General features: G+C 40.8%; 1 protein-coding gene across 5 annotated transcripts in view; it reads right to left on the reverse strand.

The window, feature by feature from the left end:
- Positions 1 to 13,104, reverse strand: part of SLC25A16 (solute carrier family 25 member 16) — a 37,601-nt gene extending 24,497 nt beyond the window's left edge. The window contains exons 1-4 of one of the 5 annotated variants that reach the window (XM_050959669.1): positions 12,780 to 13,101; positions 10,299 to 10,391; positions 7,874 to 8,007; positions 5,819 to 5,882 (exon numbers count right to left, since the gene is read on the reverse strand). In XM_050959669.1, the coding sequence (XP_050815626.1) occupies positions 5,819 to 5,882; positions 7,874 to 8,007; positions 10,299 to 10,391; positions 12,780 to 12,858 (370 nt within the window). In that variant the 5' untranslated portion in view covers positions 12,859 to 13,101. Of the gene's footprint in view, positions 1 to 5,818; positions 5,883 to 7,873; positions 8,008 to 10,298; positions 11,130 to 12,736 lie in introns of all 5 variants that reach the window. The other 4 variants (XM_050959671.1, XM_050959672.1, XM_050959670.1 and 1 more) reach the window with 4 other exon arrangements.
- Positions 13,105 to 17,331: the final 4,227 nt, after the last annotated feature.

Consider the following 17,331-nt stretch of genomic DNA (forward strand, 5'->3'; position numbering starts at 1 on the left):
CAACAAGGATTAATTCAAACACTCTGTTTTGTTTCCCTACTGGTGTTTGGACCTGGGAGCTGTTAGTGAGATTTGTTGTACAAGCATTCATCTCTAGTTCTCTTCAGGATTTCTTACCACTATTTCACCTTTTTACTCTTCCTGGTCAAATGGAAGTTTAAAGAGGAAAAAAAAAAAAAGCATCTCTCTAGACCAAAAAAGGGCTGAAGGAGAATTGTGCCTATGAAATGTATGTATTGCATATACACCAGCCTTGATTAAAAATAATATTTCCTGGCAAGTAGAAAACTACTATTCTCTACTGTTCCATCATTCTACAAAGAAACAAAAACTGCAGATCCTTTTTTTAAAAAACACCTACATCGAAAAAATTCCCCAAATATAGGACTTCTAATGACAAGTTTAACTTGAAGAACAAAGGGAGTCCCATCTGGCTATATTGTCAGTAAATGTTCAAAAGGAACATGAAATACACAAATAGCATAAGGTACAGTCTTACACTAGTGTAGGGGAATGGACTAAGTTACCCATGCTGAATTTATTTTTAAACCATGAATGGAATCCAATGACTACAGCACAAGGAATTCTTTTTCTCTGTAGCAACAGTACATATGAGAAAATAGTTGAAGACTAGCAGACCTGTCAGGCAGGTCAAGGAGCTTCCCTAGCCCAGGAAAGTTACAGGAAATTCTACAGTTCACAGACCTGTAAAATATAATTAAATTGCTTACACCTCAAGGAGTTAGCTGAATGGTTCCTTTTGTATTGTACCTTCATCCTAATATGATTACAGCGATAGGGATGGTGTAGTTAACATTGAGATGGCAGTTTCATTCTAAACCCTTATTTTCAGTTGTTTTCTATAAATTAGTGGATGGGCTAAAGTTTCTTATACTTACTCTTATACCACATGAATTATTCTGAAAACAACAATAATTCTAAAAACAACTATACTGAAGCACAATGTTTTCCCCTACTGTTCCAGCCAAAAATAGTTCATCAGAAGCATGGAGGAAACACGTTTCTGTGCCTCAGTATGGTTGTTTTTACATTTGGAGAACTCAAACGGCTTTGTTTTCAAAATCCTTCCTTTTAAAGAGTTTGTGTGTGTAGGGGGGGGTCTTTGTTTTGTTTTTTCTCTAAACAATTCTCTAATATCTACCATTTTTTTCTATCCTCTCAACCAATTCTCTCTTTTCTTAAAGGAAATGATAAAGCAATTATCTGTTAATTAAGAGTTATGGCTGAAATCTGAATCACAAAAGAGTCAGGAAATTCAGAGTTAAAGTCTCCACAGTAACTTTAACCCGGCCTCCTTGAATATATGCATTACAATGGTTTTTTTCATTGCATTCACTTGTACTTCCCCCATACTCACTACTTTTCTCCTGATTGCAGAGGGATACCTTTGACTTGCGTATATTAGGAAATATGTTCCGTTTCCATCATTTTGCTAACACTGATTTAGTCCCACTGACATTATCAATGTTGGCAACCCTGGCTAGACAGGACTACCACATCTCCAGTGTTTAAAAACACAACTTAACAGAAGCAGTTGCAGCACATACAGCTGCATGACAAGGGAGAAGAGGTGCAGGGAGAATTACCCTTTTCTGTGGCCTTTGCTACACTGGCGCTTTACAGCGCTGCAACTTTCTCGCTCAGGGGTGTGAAAAAAACACACCTCTGAGCGCTGCAAGATACAGCGCTGTAAAGCACCAGTGTAAACAGTGCCGCAGCACTGGGAGCGCGGCTCCCAGCGCTGCAGGCTAAACCTGATCAGGATGTGAAGTACGTGCAGCGCTGGCGCTGTGACCACACACAGACTTCAAAGCGCTGCCGCGGCAGCGCTTTGAAGTTTCAAGTGTAGCCATACCCTGTGACACATTTCTCAGTCCAAGGATGCTGCAGAAAACCCCTTCTCCGAATGTACCAGGGCACGTGAAGTGCCATGCTTCCCCCAGAGCCAACCAGAGACTCAAGCCAGCAAAGTAAATGGGTTGCACCTGCACAACTGGACACTAATGTTGTCTGACTCTTTGCTCAATTTTTTCTCTCCTCTGTGCTAAATGGCCATTTAGTCCAACTCCCTTCTAGACCTTCACAAGCAGTCTCTTCACTTCAGCCTTACTCCACTGCCTTCCATGCTCACACCCTTCATCTTTCCCTTCTCCTACGACCCTTTGCCACCCTCACTTCAATGCTCATCCCTTACTTTCCCTCTACGTGTGTGTTATATTCTTTCCTGCTCCTCACTTAGTCTATTGCAGTGGTTCTCAACCTTTCCAGACAACTGTACCCTTTTCAGGAGTCTGATTTATCTTGTGTGTCCCCAAGTTTCACCTCATTTAAACTACTTGCTTACAAAATCAGACAAAGATACAAAAGTGTCACAGCACACTATTACTGAAAAATTATTACTTTCTCATTTTGTCTGTATGAAATTTTACGTTGCACTGACTCTACTACTGCTTTTTATGTAGCCTGTTGTAAAACTAGCCAAATATCTAGATGAGTTGATGTACCTCCTGGAAGACCTCTGCATACCCCTGGTTTAGAACCACTGGTTCTATCTGGTCTATTTAGATTTTAAGCTGCTTGTGGCAGGGACAGTCTCTTATGCTAGTATTTGTACAGTACTTAGCACAATAATTGGTTGGTCTCAAGGTGCTACTGCAGTAGTCCCCAACCTTTTTGTGGCCAATAGCACATTCATGTTTTCAGAAGAGTGGCGGGTGCCAACACTTACTCACATACAGAGCTGGCTCCAGGCACCAATGGAGCAAGCACGTGCCTGGGGCAGCACATGCTACGGGGCGGCATTTCGTCCATTCTGCAGAGTCGGAGTGGTTTGGGTTTTTTTGTTTTGTTTTTGTGTTTTTTTGGCGCCAGATCTGGGCAGCGCAGAGAGAAGCCGGGAGGACAGAGAACACTGGCGCCTGCAGCTCCAGAGTTCTCTGTCCCCAGCAGGCGCAGTGCCAGGGCTTCTCTCCCCTGCTGGGCACTAGGCGGGCTCACATAAATGCCCTGGCAGGCGCCATGGTGCCCACGGGCACCACATTGGGGACCACTGTGCTACTGCAAAACAAACAAAAGAGTTACTGTAGTCTAACCAACATGGTGCTTCAAATGGTGGCAGATGCAGTAGCTCTATCTACAGAAGGACTCTCAACATTCCTAAGACCAGCAGAGCAAAACTAGGGAATAAACTTTTGAAAACATGTTTCCCTAAGAGTAGGGCAAGAAAGATAAGCTTTTATTCCATTTCATACTGTATAAAGCCAGCCAAGTTCTTGACCATGTCTTGCCAAACTGATTTTGTTAGCTTTTAGGATTTTATGGATTGTTTCTTTTGTTCTTTCTTCTTTTGTTTGTTTGTTCAGTTTGGAGAAGAGAGGGGAAAAACCCTTTGTTTCATTAGGTTCTTTTCCACTTAATTGAAGGCAACAGTATCAGCAATCCACTGTTAGTCAATTTTTAAAAAAACAAAAGCTACCTATTTAATGACTGTGAAAAATGTCAATCACTATTAAGTCCTCTTCATATAAAGGTAGGAATAAGAATTAGTTTTTACCTCCCCACTGTCTTCCTTAGCTGTTTTGGGTTGAGTGGAGAAATAAAAATTCATGCCTCGTATTTTACACTCACAGCTTGCAACTGTTATTTCTTCTAATACTGTAATAATTGTTAGAATTCATTTTTTTTTTTTAAAGGATAGAAGACTGTACATGTGAGATGAGTTCCATGACAATATTCCAAAGTGTCATATAAGGCCAGGGATCGTACGAAGGTCCAAAGAATCCACCCATTTCAGATCATAGAGTTTAAGACCAGAAGGGACCACCACATCATCTAGTCTGATCTCCTGCACATTATAGGCCTCTAAACCCCAACCAGTTTCTCCAGTATTGAGCCCAATAACCTGAATTAGATTGAAGTATTACACCCCTCAGGAAAGTGAATTATTCTGTGACATAGGCAGGGAACTGATTTGGTGAGATACCCAGATGATCTAGCAAGCAACCTGTACTTCTATAGTGCAGAGGAAGGCACACACACACAAAAAACATGGGAGCCCAGTCAATTTAACCTGAAGGAAAATTGCTTTCTGACCTCTTAAACTCTGACCATTAGCACATGAGCAAGACCCACCAGTCAGGCATCTAAAACAAAGGATTCTCTATACCATCTCAGAGCACCAGCCCACCCCATCCAGTGTCACACCTCCAGCTGTTGCCATCTTTGATGCTTTAGAGGAAAGGGAAAAACAAAAAACAAACAAATTAGGAGGACAAAATTTTCATCTGACCCCTCCACGTGAAGCTGAAATCCTGAAGTATGTGATTTAGGAACATAAGAGATAGGATCAGAAGGTATATTCCCTGAGCCACCAACCCAGCCTCTCACCTCCATCTTAGCACACAACCCCAGCATACAATCCTACTGATTAATTTTAAGATAGAACTAGATAAATTTATTAGGTGTTTGTCCCCACTAATATTATTAGGAGGCTGTTCCAGAACCTTACAACTCTAATGGTTAGAAACATTCTTCTAATTTCCAGCCTAAGTTTATTTGTGGCCAGTTTAAACTCATTTGTTCTTGTGCAAACACTTTTCTTTAACTTAAATAGTTCTCCCTCTTTGATTTATGCCCCCCGGTGACCTTATAGAGAATAAACATATTTCTTCTCAGCCTTCTTTTTGCTAGACTAACTAAGCCAAGTTCTTCTCGTCTTCTCTTATAAGATAGGGTCTCCATTTCATGTTGGTTTCCAATATCTTTCTATACCCACACTAGAACTAGAATCTATGGTACCCAAGCTGGGAAGCCAATTCTGCACTGCAACTTAACGTTTTCTATACTATATATGTATGATACTGTATTTTACTGTCAGAAGGTCAGGTGTTAATTTCAACCCTATGCATCAAAATTGACATGGGAAGCCCTTTAGGAATACAGTTTTAGTACTGTAACTATATTAGCAGATTCTTCATACATGCACAGAATCATAGAATAGAATCATAGGGTTGGAAGGAGCCTCATCTAGTCTAACTCCCTGCTCAAAGCAGGACCAATCCCCAGACCATTTTTTTACCCCAGTTCCCTAAATGGCTCTCTCAAGGACTGAACTCACAACCCTGGGTTTAGAAGGCCAATGCTCAAACCACTGAGCTATCCCTACCCCTTAGAAATGCAGAACAGATATGCATTTTTATTTTTATTGTCCTTCTTGTGAACGGTGTACATTTCACAAACATGGCAGAACATATATGTCTCTCTTATCTAGAAAAATATATTAAATCAAACATGCCTAAGCAGCTGAGAAAACTCAAGAAAATTAAGAAATGTATTTAATAAATGTTGTTAAACCACCTTAAATAATTAAAAGTGAATGAATTTTTTTTAAATCCTGTTTCTCATTATTTTTACTTTATATTTCTCTCAGCTTGGACATGATTATCAGTTAATCTATTTTAACTTTCATGCTCTGAGTACTGTTTATTTGATTAAAAACAGATGATTTCAGTGTAATTATAAAAATATTTGGGGAAGCATTTCTAAAGCATTTTAAAAATATATTGTTTTAACAAGATTTAACACATTCAAAATTTAAGTTGCTATATTCTTTAAAGTTTTATTTTAATTAAGAACAATTTTTCCACAGGAAATATTCATCCTATCAAGTCTTTTGGTAGACCTCTTGTTGTATATGGACTTACAGTGGCATTTTATTTCAAGAAACACTATCTAAGCCCCTAAACCAATATTTACCTTTGAAAATAGGTGGTGTTTGAAAGTGAAAATAAATCTGTACCTGCCATGGATCCAGCCATTAAATTGTGCACATGCCCAGAAATTCCAAGCTTCTTCTTTATTAGCTACAAAGTAAAAAAGTTTTATAACAGTAATAAGTCACATGATATATGATAAAGAAGCATATCACAGAGTTTACTGTAAATATAACTGTTTCAAAGCATGTGTTAGCAACTATTTGACACTACAAATGAAAAACAGAACGCTGAATTTCTGTTAAGAAGTAGTAGCACTTCTCAATCATCTTTTTATACTCCTCACTTGTTATGTATACCACTGTACTGAAAATATTTTTATATCAGCAAATGTGGATTGATAAAACTGAAAAAAATGGGACTTTTTCCATTAGAGATGAGACACAATACAAGTATAAAAATAATGTACAAAGAATGCAGACTGGGCCTTCTATTCACCCTCATAACACAGAGCAAAGGGACTTCCAGTGAAGTTGAAAAGGAACACATTTAAAATTGAGAAATGGAAACAGTTTTCCCAACACCACAAACTTAACCTGTGAAATTGATTGCCACAAGAGTTCACTGAAGCCAAACACTTAGTAGGATTTTAAAAGGGTTGGAAATTTATATAGACTAGAACATCCCATGTTATATTAATACTGGTTAAAAGAAAAAATAAAAGCGTCTTGGAAGGGATATAAAACCTCATGTGTTTTGGCATAAGCCAAGCAACTGACGAGGGTTTAGAAAAAACTTCCCTCATAGGCAGATTACTTTATATTTCTACTACAGGATTTCTTGCACCTTCCTCTGAATCATCTAATAATGTGCACTGACAGACAGGATACTAAACTAGATGGACTACAGATATAATCTAGTATTGTATGACAGTTCTATTCCTAATAAGAAATTCACTGTTGATCAGATCTGTGTCCTGCACCAAGTGGAATTCTCAGATTCTAAGACTAAGTTTAGGATCTACCTCAAGCCTACACTCTATTTTCAAATCAGTATTAAACAGTGGGAATTTATCTGAGTAAGAATTTAAGACTAAAAGGAGGAAAGACCTCATGATTTGGTCTCCGGTGTCTCTGGGATTCTTAAGCCCTTTTGCTATGAAGTAAGGCATGTATTCTTGTGTATAGCACAACATAAAATACAAAGATTTTAAAAAATGTTTTTGACTTCGAAGATTGGACTCTCAAAATTCTCCTGAACTACTCACAGCTTCCAGAGAGAGCTAAATGTACAAGGAAAAAAAAATATTTAAACATCTGAAACTGGCTACAGGTAGTTCCTTCCCCTCCCCCCAAAAATATCTGTCATCTGGAATTTGCTTCTTTGAGAAGGAAGCCCTCACAGCCATGTTCAGGGGTCAACACAACTCTCACTGAAATCAATTGGAATCCTTCCATTGTCTTCAATGGAAGGTGGATCTGACCCTTGAAGTTTTACATTCTAATAGTAAAGGCCTAATTTTGATTGAGTATAAGCAATGCTCAAGTAGAAAATTATACCAATATTGAAGCTCCAATATTTTAGATACAGTAAATGCACTACACAAGAAGAGAATTCACAGATCCGGTGGGATCCTAAAATACTACATTTTATCCAGCAGAGCCAATTTTTTTCCTGTGCAGACAGTGCAGGACAAATATAGGCTTCACCAACCCTGACAGGATGTCTTTCAAATTTAAATGAACTGTTTGATTTATAAAAGTAATAAACCTTCCTATACAGTAGTAAAAAGGAAAAAGTTACATTTTACATTGAGCTGCTACATTCTTTACAATCAGAGGGGCCACTTTTTTAGCACGATGGCCAGCAGCAGGTTCAAGAGTGCTTTATTTTCAAAAATATTTCAGTTTGTTCATAGTGAGACAAACACAGTAAACTAAAATTTTGAACAGTTTTTCTTATAGCAAAAGTGGAAATATTCTCACTTATGCCCCCATTTTTTCAAATGAATAGATTAATACATAATTTAGGCCAATGTGAAAAAAGGGGGAGCTTGTTAATGACATGGTTTTAATGTTATTTTATCATTTTAAAACTAAATTCACTGTAGCCATAAAAGGAAACAAAATAAATCAAACTACCTTTTTATACTGGTCAAATGCCATAAACTGAATTGCACCATATGGAAATATTCTAATCATCATTGCCCCGTTTCCTTTATACAACCCAAGGTAACCCTCCTTTTTTGGGACAGCACACAATGTAGAAAACACTCCTGTCATCAATACAAAAAAAGATATTTAACAGAGTTACAATGAAAAAATGTTCCAGCAAGTATTACTGACAATAAGACAGTATGCATATAACTAAGGCCAGATTATATTGTTCTTATGTAAGGGGGGTGGGGGGGAGGGCAGAAAACTAGCTTTCAATGCCCAAATGTAGTCAAAGGGAGGGAAATCTGGGCCTATTTCCACCAGCCTTCCCATCACCCAGGTTCTGTGGAAACTCATCAATCTATGCATTTGAGGCCCCATGAATTGGGGAAATGTAACCTAGCAGGAGGGAGATCTATTCCATATGATATCATCCCCCCAGAGATATACTGTAAAACTGGACACTAACAGCACAGAAGTTAAGGACATTGATAACTTTAAATCTAGTCAATTACAAAGTGACTAATTTACTACACCTGCCTCTCAGTCTGTCAGTATTTGTGGTTTTACAATCATTCTCCTATTTTTTAAATTTATTCTTCACCAACACTGCTGTGTAGAACACAAAGAGGGAATAAACAAGTGACTACAAAGGTGAAATAGAAAAAAAAAAAAAAACTATGCACAGACTTTACTACATCACCACCACCATGGTATGTAAGCACCTAACACACACTGATGAATTTATTATCCCAGAGGGGTATTGTGAAAAGGCAGCATTATTATCACAATTTTAAGGATGGGGAACTGAATTACAAAGAGATAATTTGCCCAAGATTATATAGGAAATCTGTGGAAGAGGCAAGAACTAAACCCAGCCCTCCCAAGTCCCAGTCAAGGGCCTTTACTATACACAGTTGCTATCAAATGCATAAATTAAACAAATTTTAAAAAACAAATATTTTCTCACATCTCTTTCAATTAATTGTAAAGATTATTTGTAATATATAAACATTTTTCATATTCCGATGTAATTTTTAATACTAACTTTGACAAATATTTACTCATTCAACTGAAGTTTATCATCTTTGTCCTCTGCTCAAAAGTGATTTTTTTTTTAAATTGCTAAAATTCTGTTTAGTTATCCAAACAAAAAGGATGGCATTTTTCACACATCAAGAGAATGGTTCTTCATGTTCACAAGGTTTGGTTTTAGAAATTCATACTTGCTACAACTTCAGTGAGAACAAATACTTTTGACATGGTTAGAATTTCCCTCCTCCCACTCAAAAAATAACCATTTATTGAAAACTGCTTTTATTTTAAAAGATACAGGTCATGCGGTCCATGTTTCTTTAACTCCACACATTAAGAGACAGTATAAATATTTAACATGGATTTTGGCTAACTGAACCTATGTAACATTATCTTCTCTACATCTATTTTTCACCTATTCTCCCTTCCCCATATTTTTTTTCTGCTGAATGTTTAATTAAAATATGCATTCAATTCAAATCAAAGCCATTCCTGGTACTCCAGTATCAAATCACACATCCGCAGTATGGTGAAATTTGATTTGAACGTATAAACTGATGATTGCATATTCTAATACAAAAAATCAGGGGATAAGAAGAATATTAGACTCAACGATGCAGCTATTTCAGCTTATGATTGTTAGATTGCATATTCAGACTCTGCTACTGCAGTCAAGTGCCCCTGCTGTTCCCTTCTGCTTTTGTACGTCAAACTGAATACAATCACAATCATTTCAATATTGTATTATAACTCAGTATTTCTCCTTGCCAAATGTTCTTTTTAAACAAAATTTATTGGATTTCTAAGTTAATGTGATTTATAATCAGTATTTTACATGTACAAGTCATCCAATTCAAGGTTGTGCTTTACTGTGTGCCTATAACTCAATGAAGTTGTGAAAGAATATCCAGGCATCATCCATGCAATGATTCTAATCATGTGCAGAAGGGGGCAGTGTTACAGTTGTTCTGGAAATAATTTTGAATTACAGTAGTTAATCTGAAGTTTACATAGTCATTTAAGAAAAAAAAATTAAATGAAGTGTCAAATCCTGCACTCCTTAATTGTCCAAGTAGCTCCACTTCCTTAGTCTTGTTACACATATGGATAAGGTTTGCAGGATCTCACTGTTTATAAACACATTTTTTGACTGAACATTGGTCTTGGATAAACAATCTCAGAGCATTAATTACAGTCCCCTGTGTGCAGGCCTACCAAATCCAGCAAGCAGACAATGAAACTGTGCTCATAAAAAGCAACTGCCTATCCAATCATTGCATTTGTTTACAACAATCATATTGGTAAATAGAAGTGACACTACTTTCCTAAATAGTATAAAATTAAAACTTTTTAAAATGTACAGTAGCCATCTTACCTAAATGTTTGTAATGGTGATTATGAGCTTGCAGTAAAATCTTTACTCGATCCAATGGTGCAATGGTCGTTTTGGCACAACATCCTGCAACACCTTACCAACAATAACAACAGGGGAAGTTTGAGTTGTTCATGTCAACAGCTAAATCAACTATTTCTCCACCATATTTTCTTTTTAAATGGAACAATGTTCCCCCCGCCCACCAGGAACTAAAGTATTAAAAAAGTAAATAAGCTTTCATTTTCAGGAAAAATTTAATTTTTAAAACAAATCCTAAAAAACTTGGTGAAATTAGTAAAATAGATCTTTAGATTTTTTTTAAAAGACCGTTCTACTTAGCTGTTGAATGCCCCCAACAACCACATTCAGTTATTCAGCAAGTTATTTTAACTTTCCCATCCTCTTTTTACTTTTCTTCTTTAAGTCTACAGAGTTCAACTTCCCTGTCATCCTGGCTGCTTTCTCTCCATGGTCAAGCTCTGTGCTGGTTCAACAGTAACATTTGGTACATAGAACAATTAGAAACTAAGATTCACGGTGATGAGTGCAGAATGAAAAACTTAAGTAGACAGACCTTTAAGACACTTTACAAACAGTGATGAGAGATGAGGACCCATCTGTGTGGGGAATAAGTCTGTTTTCTCCATAGACCATTTTCTAATATTTCCCCCTTTTTCTTTCTTTTTTTAAAATAGACTTGTTTTTCAGAAGTCAGAACTACAGGCACAATATATTTCATTCACATGAAAAAGAGACTTTCCTAAATGTGCTAATGAGGTTGCCTGAGCATTCAGCATCCGGTTAGAAGTTAGGTAATGATCTTTTCTAATTCTGAAAAGCATACAAACAGGAGTACATGCATGAAATAAACAAGCTGTATTAAGCAGAAACATACAGGTACCTGCTACATACAGGTAACTCTCCTCTCGCAAGCCACCACTTATTTACAATATTCTAAAGAATATTAATATAAAAAACTGTCTACTAGTTAGTTCTGTTGACTCCAACCATGTCTTTAGAAAGATCCGGTTTTCAAAGGGAAAGAGCTGTAAAGAGACCATACTAAAGCAATGCTGTCTCTGGAATTTCTTGCCTTCAAATTTTTAGGTTTAGCACCAACAGATCTCCAAAACCTCCTAAACACTTAAGAGACTCCAACCATCTTTACCAGTCTGATTATTTAGATAATTCTAAAACATGTCAAAGAATCCTACTTAACATTTAGATCTCATTCCTGCAATTTCATGCATACTGATTAGCTGGCAGGATCAAGACATTGGGGACCATTTCTTTTTTCTAAAGTCTTGTGTACCATGAGAAAGGTTTTTTGGGAATAACTTTAGTTTCCAGGGGGAACAAACTGCCTTGCATCCACACACAAAAATTGGTTGGGAGGAGAGAGTTTCAAATTATCTGGCATTTTATTGCATGTTAAATTAACTCACTTTGGAAGTGAAATAACTATACTGTAATTATTGGGGGGGGCAGAGGGTATAAGGTTCATGGCCATGTTTCTCAACATCCTTTCACAATCCTTAAGAACACTAATCATCCTAGAGAAGAAATTAAATGGCTGTTTGTCTCATTTTCTTGGGTTGATAGTAGTTATGAAAGACCTGCTCGAACATATTCCTCTGCCACCCCCAACAGAAGCCATACCAGATGTTGCTAACAACATTAGGGTAACCTATATACAATATGTTAACTATTTCCATGGCAGGTACCATTTTTGACAGTTCTCTGAAGAGGATCATTGGGGTGAGTATAAAATGGAGCATGGCCTACAGCAGGGGTTCTCAAATTGTGGGACAGGACTCCAATGTGGGTCGCGACCCACCCAGGCTGGTGTTTGCCCTCAGCCCCAGCAAGTCTGAAGCCCAAGCCCGAGCTGCAGCCCCATAGGCCAGAGTTAAGGTTACAACTCTGCACCCAGGGCAAATGCCCTTGGGCTTCAGCTTTGGCCCGCACTGGGGCAGGCTCCGTCTTCGGTCCCTCCTCCCGCATTCACGTAGTAATTTTTGTTGTCATAAGGAGGTCATGGTGCAACGGGAAGTTTGAGAACCCCTGGCCTAGGGTTTACAGCTAACTCTGCCACGTGACCTTGATAATCTCCTGGCACCCAAGTTTTCCCTATCAGTGAAGGGGCAGAAGGGCACAATGTGAGGTTGTTCAAATGAAAGCCGCTTATCTCTTTCCCCATGTAACAAACACCATATCTCTCCTGCGCCAAAGGTATTCACTTCCCCCACTTCGCGGGCCCCATATACTACCGCCCCCATCCCCTGTGTCCAGGGGGCGCCTGGGGCACAGCACGCAGCCAATGGGTTCATGTCCGTTTTTATCATGGGCTTGCTGGCCACACCAAGGGGAAAGGCAAAGCCTGGCGGCGCAGAGCCCCAGCCGCGGCGGCATGGCGGGTGCCCAGCAGCAGGTCTCACCGCGGCCTCCGCCGGCAGAGAGCAGGGGGCGAGGGGCGTTTACCTCCCGCTACGAAGGAGCGGAGCCAGTAGAAGTCTCTGTGCTCTGCGGCACTGGGCCCCGCCGGCCCCTGCGTGTCCATGGGGGCAGCTGGGGCGCAGCCGGCTCCGCGGAGGAAGGTTCACTAAAGGAGCCCCCGGTGCCTCCAGCACATGGTGCCGGCCAGTGCCCCAGCCCGAGCCCGAGGGGAGCGGAGCAGCCAGCCACGATCACTGCGCCGGAGCCGCCGCCGGGAAGGTGTCGGGGCCGCCTCTCTCCTGCCTGGGCATGGCCCAGGCCGCTGCCTCGGGTCAGGAATCCTCGGAGTTGCTCGGGCGGGCGAGCGGCGCTGGCTGATAGCGTCAGAGGCAGGGAGGGCCCGGCACGGGCGCTGTATCCTCCCCCCCGCCCGCGGCGCAGCCCCGGGGCGGCTCGTGTGCGCGCTGAGAGCGGCCCGGGCTCGGGGCCAGCCCGCCGGCTCCCCCTGCACCTGTCCAGACCCACCCCGGTGCCTGCCACACTTTTCTCTGGCTCTCAGCCCTGGGGCAGGCTAATGTCTGTGCCGGGATCCCAGTTCCCGCCTGGGGTGTTCGGTTCCTCGCGAAGAATGAAGAGTGCAAGTTGTATATGTGGCTACCCAGATTGGCTCCATCTGTTCACTGGAGGTGGAAAAACTGCAGCCACCGTTTTTTGGTGGGGCCAAAGAGAGGGCTGGTGTGCAAAATGCTCCTGCAGACTAGGCGCAGAGGCCTCAGCATAGTGGAAAAAAAAGGCTTTGGCCTGTGGTTTCATAGCTACTTGGTAACTTCTTTCAGAGAGCTGTCAACTTCATTACTCTGGTAAGAGGTGGACAAACTTTTTGACCTTAGGGCCACATCTGGGTATGGAAGTTGTATGGTGGTCCATGAATGCTCACAAAATTGGGAGTTGAGGTGCAGGAGGGGATGAGGGGTTGGACGTACAGGAGGGTGCTCCAGGATGGAACCGAAGGGTTAAGAGGGGGATCAGAGCTGGGACAAGGGGTTGGGGTGCAGGATCCAGGTCGCGCTTACTTCAAGCAGCTTCCAGAAGCAATGGCATGTCCCTGCTCTGGTTTCTACATGGAGATGTGGCCCCGTCAGCAGGTGCCACCTCTGTAGCTTCCATTGGCCACGGTTTCCGACCAATGGGGACTGTGGGGGCAGCATGTGGAGCCCCCTGGCTGGCTCTATGCATAGGAGCTGGAGGGGGGACATGCAGCTGCTTCCAGGAGCCACACAGAGCGGGCAAGCTCCTGACCCTGCTTCCCAGATGGAGCACCAGAGCAGGGCAAGCTCCGGGCCCCACTCCCTGGAGGGAGCTCAAGGGTCAAATTAAAACTTCTGGAGGGCCAGATGCGGCTCCTGGGCCATAGTTTGCCCACCCCTACTCTGGTAGGTCCTAGATCCACAAAGATACTTAGGAACCTATGTCCCAGTGTTAGACTGCACTGCAAGCCACAAAGCCTGTGCACAGCTGCTGCCAAACTCTGTATTGTCAGTATCCCAATTTGTAGGGCAAAATTTCCCTAAGTGCCTACATTTCTGCTTTTGAGCACGCACGTTGTTGTCTCGCTTTGTATGGCTATCTCCCAACTAAGCCCCTCAGTACAATCCACAAACTAGGGGAAAATAGGGGCAGAATGCCTGCCTATCTTGCCTCTGGGGCCTGAACCAGTATCTGTGCTGGATAAATTCCCACTCAAAACTCTGGCTGAAGAGGAAGAGGTTACAGTTTTTATCTGCATGGTTAGAAAATTCACCCAGGCTGTGGGAGACCTGAGTGCAATTCCTCTGCCTGAGGCGGAGAAAAGATTTTGAACAGGGACCTTCCATATCTCTCAGGAGAGGGCCCTCACCACTAGGCTATGGGATATTCTGAAATGGAATATCCTCAGTCTCTGCTGTTGAAACTAGTTCAATTTGTATAAATAATTAAAGAGTTTTGGGATGAGTGGTAGAAAGAGAGTGTGCTATAATCTGATGGTTCAGAAGCCAACTGGAAGGTCAGAGACCCAGGGTCTAGTCCCCCTCATCTGGGCCAAGCTGCTTGAATAATCTTTTAAACTGTCTGCAAACCCTATTTTAATGCATTTTTATATAAAAGTTCAAAATATTTAAGGTTTTAATGGCAGGAAGGAGTGTGTACAAATCAAGTTTTTAAAGCATTGCATGGAGTCAAGACTCAAGATTTCTCTTCCATGGTGTACCTCTGACTTGGACTCTGAGCCTGCAATAAGAGCCATCTGAACAGACCCCTGCCTCCCACACAATACCATTCAAGTAAACGGGGCTCTGCATAGGGACAAAGGTCTGCTTGTATGGACTAGTTTAGAAAATTGTAGCCTCACTCTGTACTTTTAACCCCTTTTACCTGTTTTTATCCATTTATAGGATGGGTATAATAGTACTTAGCTACCTCCCAGGAGTATTGTAAGTCATAAATTGAAAAGTGCTTTGAGTCCCTCAGATGAAAAGTACGTTATAAATGGTACAATTTCACATTTTCTAGCAATGTCTATGAAGCTGGCAAAGGACTACGGTACATCATCATAGAATTGCTGCTGCCAAACAATTCCTGAACCTCAAGATCCCTACTCATTCCTTCAGATTCAGTGCATTTCTTTGCTACAGGACACACTGCCCCTTCCAAGAGAAACACAAATGAACAACATTCCAGTACATATTGCAAGAAGTATGAATAAATTAGAGATTTAAGACAATTAGCTCATCTGTTTAGGTGTGTTCCCTCTCTTCAGTTAGCAGTATTAATATTAATAGTTAGAATTTTTCATGTCCAGATTGCTCTCCAAACTTTAACTAATTAATAGTTAATACCTTCTGAGGTGGGTAAATATTATCATCTCCAGAAACAAGAGAATTTAAGTTATTTTCCTCTCTGAGAAAATCATTGTTAAAGCCAGGATTAGATCTCTAGAGTTCTAGCAACCAGTGTTGTGGTCAGGGCATTGAACCAAACTTCTGTAATACAAGACTTCACTCTCTAATACCTCTCTTAACTCCTTTTTTAAATTATTTACATTAGTTGCACTACTTCTTATGTACCTTTGCTGCCCAGGTATACTTGGGTATATGTTATTCCTTTCATTAAAATGATATTGTCAGTTTAAAAATAAGTTTATTTACTTAATGCTGTTCACAAAATCATAGAGAAATATTAGAAATTACAGACAGACAAAATTATCTCTCTGCTGCAATACATTTCTTCCCTATTATTTGTCCACATTGTGAGTGAAACAAGATTTTATGTTTATGTTCAAGTTTTCTCTTATGTGTAATAATTTCAATCTCCCATTGCCCCATGTTCAGACAGCAGCTGATCCTCTCCTTCACTTCCCCTTCCTCCAATATATTCTGACCCTTCAATTTCTCCACTCATGCATAAGGATCTCTTATGAAAGCTCCTCATCACTTGTTTTGTTTCCCACAGGAGAATCCTAGCAGTGGCCTTCCTGACCACAAACTACTTCTTTCGCAAAAAAACTTGCTTCCTTCTCCAAAAAATGCATATTACCCAGCTTCTACAACTTGTTCTCAACACACCTAAAAAACTATATTATAAACCCAAATTTACCTCTCACCCAGCATACCTCCATCTCCTGCAGTCCTCCCCTCACCACTTACCTCTAAGTCATTCAACTTTTATTCTATCCAGTCTTCAAGACCATCAGAAACTTTCACTTAATTCCCATTTTATCCCAATAAAAAGTCTTATCTCATGCCCCCATTCCATAATCCCAGCATTCTTCTACATATTTATACTGTGCTCATCCAAGAACCTCTTGACTCCTTCCCCCTGGGTATCTTGAGTAGGGCCCTAACAAATTCACAATCCATTTTGGTCAATTTCACAGTCACAGAAATTTAAAAATAGTAAATTTCATTATTTCAGCTTCTCAAATCTGAAATTTCACAGTGTTGTAATTGTAGGGGTCCTGACCCAAAAAGGAGTTGTGGGGGTTGTGTTACTGATACCCTTACTTCTGCGCTGCTGCAGGCAGCAGCATTGCCTTCAGAGCTCGGCAGCTGGAGAGCGGCAGCTTCTGGCCAGGAGCCCAGCTTTGAAGGCAGAACCACCGCCAGTGGTACTGCAGAAGTAAGGATGACATGGTAAGCAAAGCAGGGCCATCAGTCAGCATCTGCCACTCTCTGGCTGCCCAGCTCAAGGCAGCAGTGCAGAATGAAGGGTGGCATGTTATGCCATCCTTCATTCTGCACTGCTGCTGATGAGACACTGCCTTCAGAGCTGGGCACCCAGTCAACAGTCACTGCTCTCTGGCCACCCAGGTCTGAAGGTAGCACAGAAGTAAGGGTGGCAATACCACGATTCCCCTAAAATAACTTGCAATTCCCTTTTGGGTCAGGACCCCCAACTCAAGAAACACTGGTCTCCCCCATGAAATCTGTATAGTGTAGGGTAAAAGCACACAAAAGACCAGATTTCATGGTGGGAGACAAGATTTCACAGTCTGTGATGCATTTTTCATGGACATGAATTTGGTAGGGCCCTAATCACATGAGTAAGGTTACAGATTTGT

This window comes from Gopherus flavomarginatus, chromosome 6, assembly GCF_025201925.1.
Source record: "Gopherus flavomarginatus isolate rGopFla2 chromosome 6, rGopFla2.mat.asm, whole genome shotgun sequence".
In the NCBI taxonomy this organism is placed as follows: domain Eukaryota; kingdom Metazoa; phylum Chordata; order Testudines; family Testudinidae; genus Gopherus; species Gopherus flavomarginatus.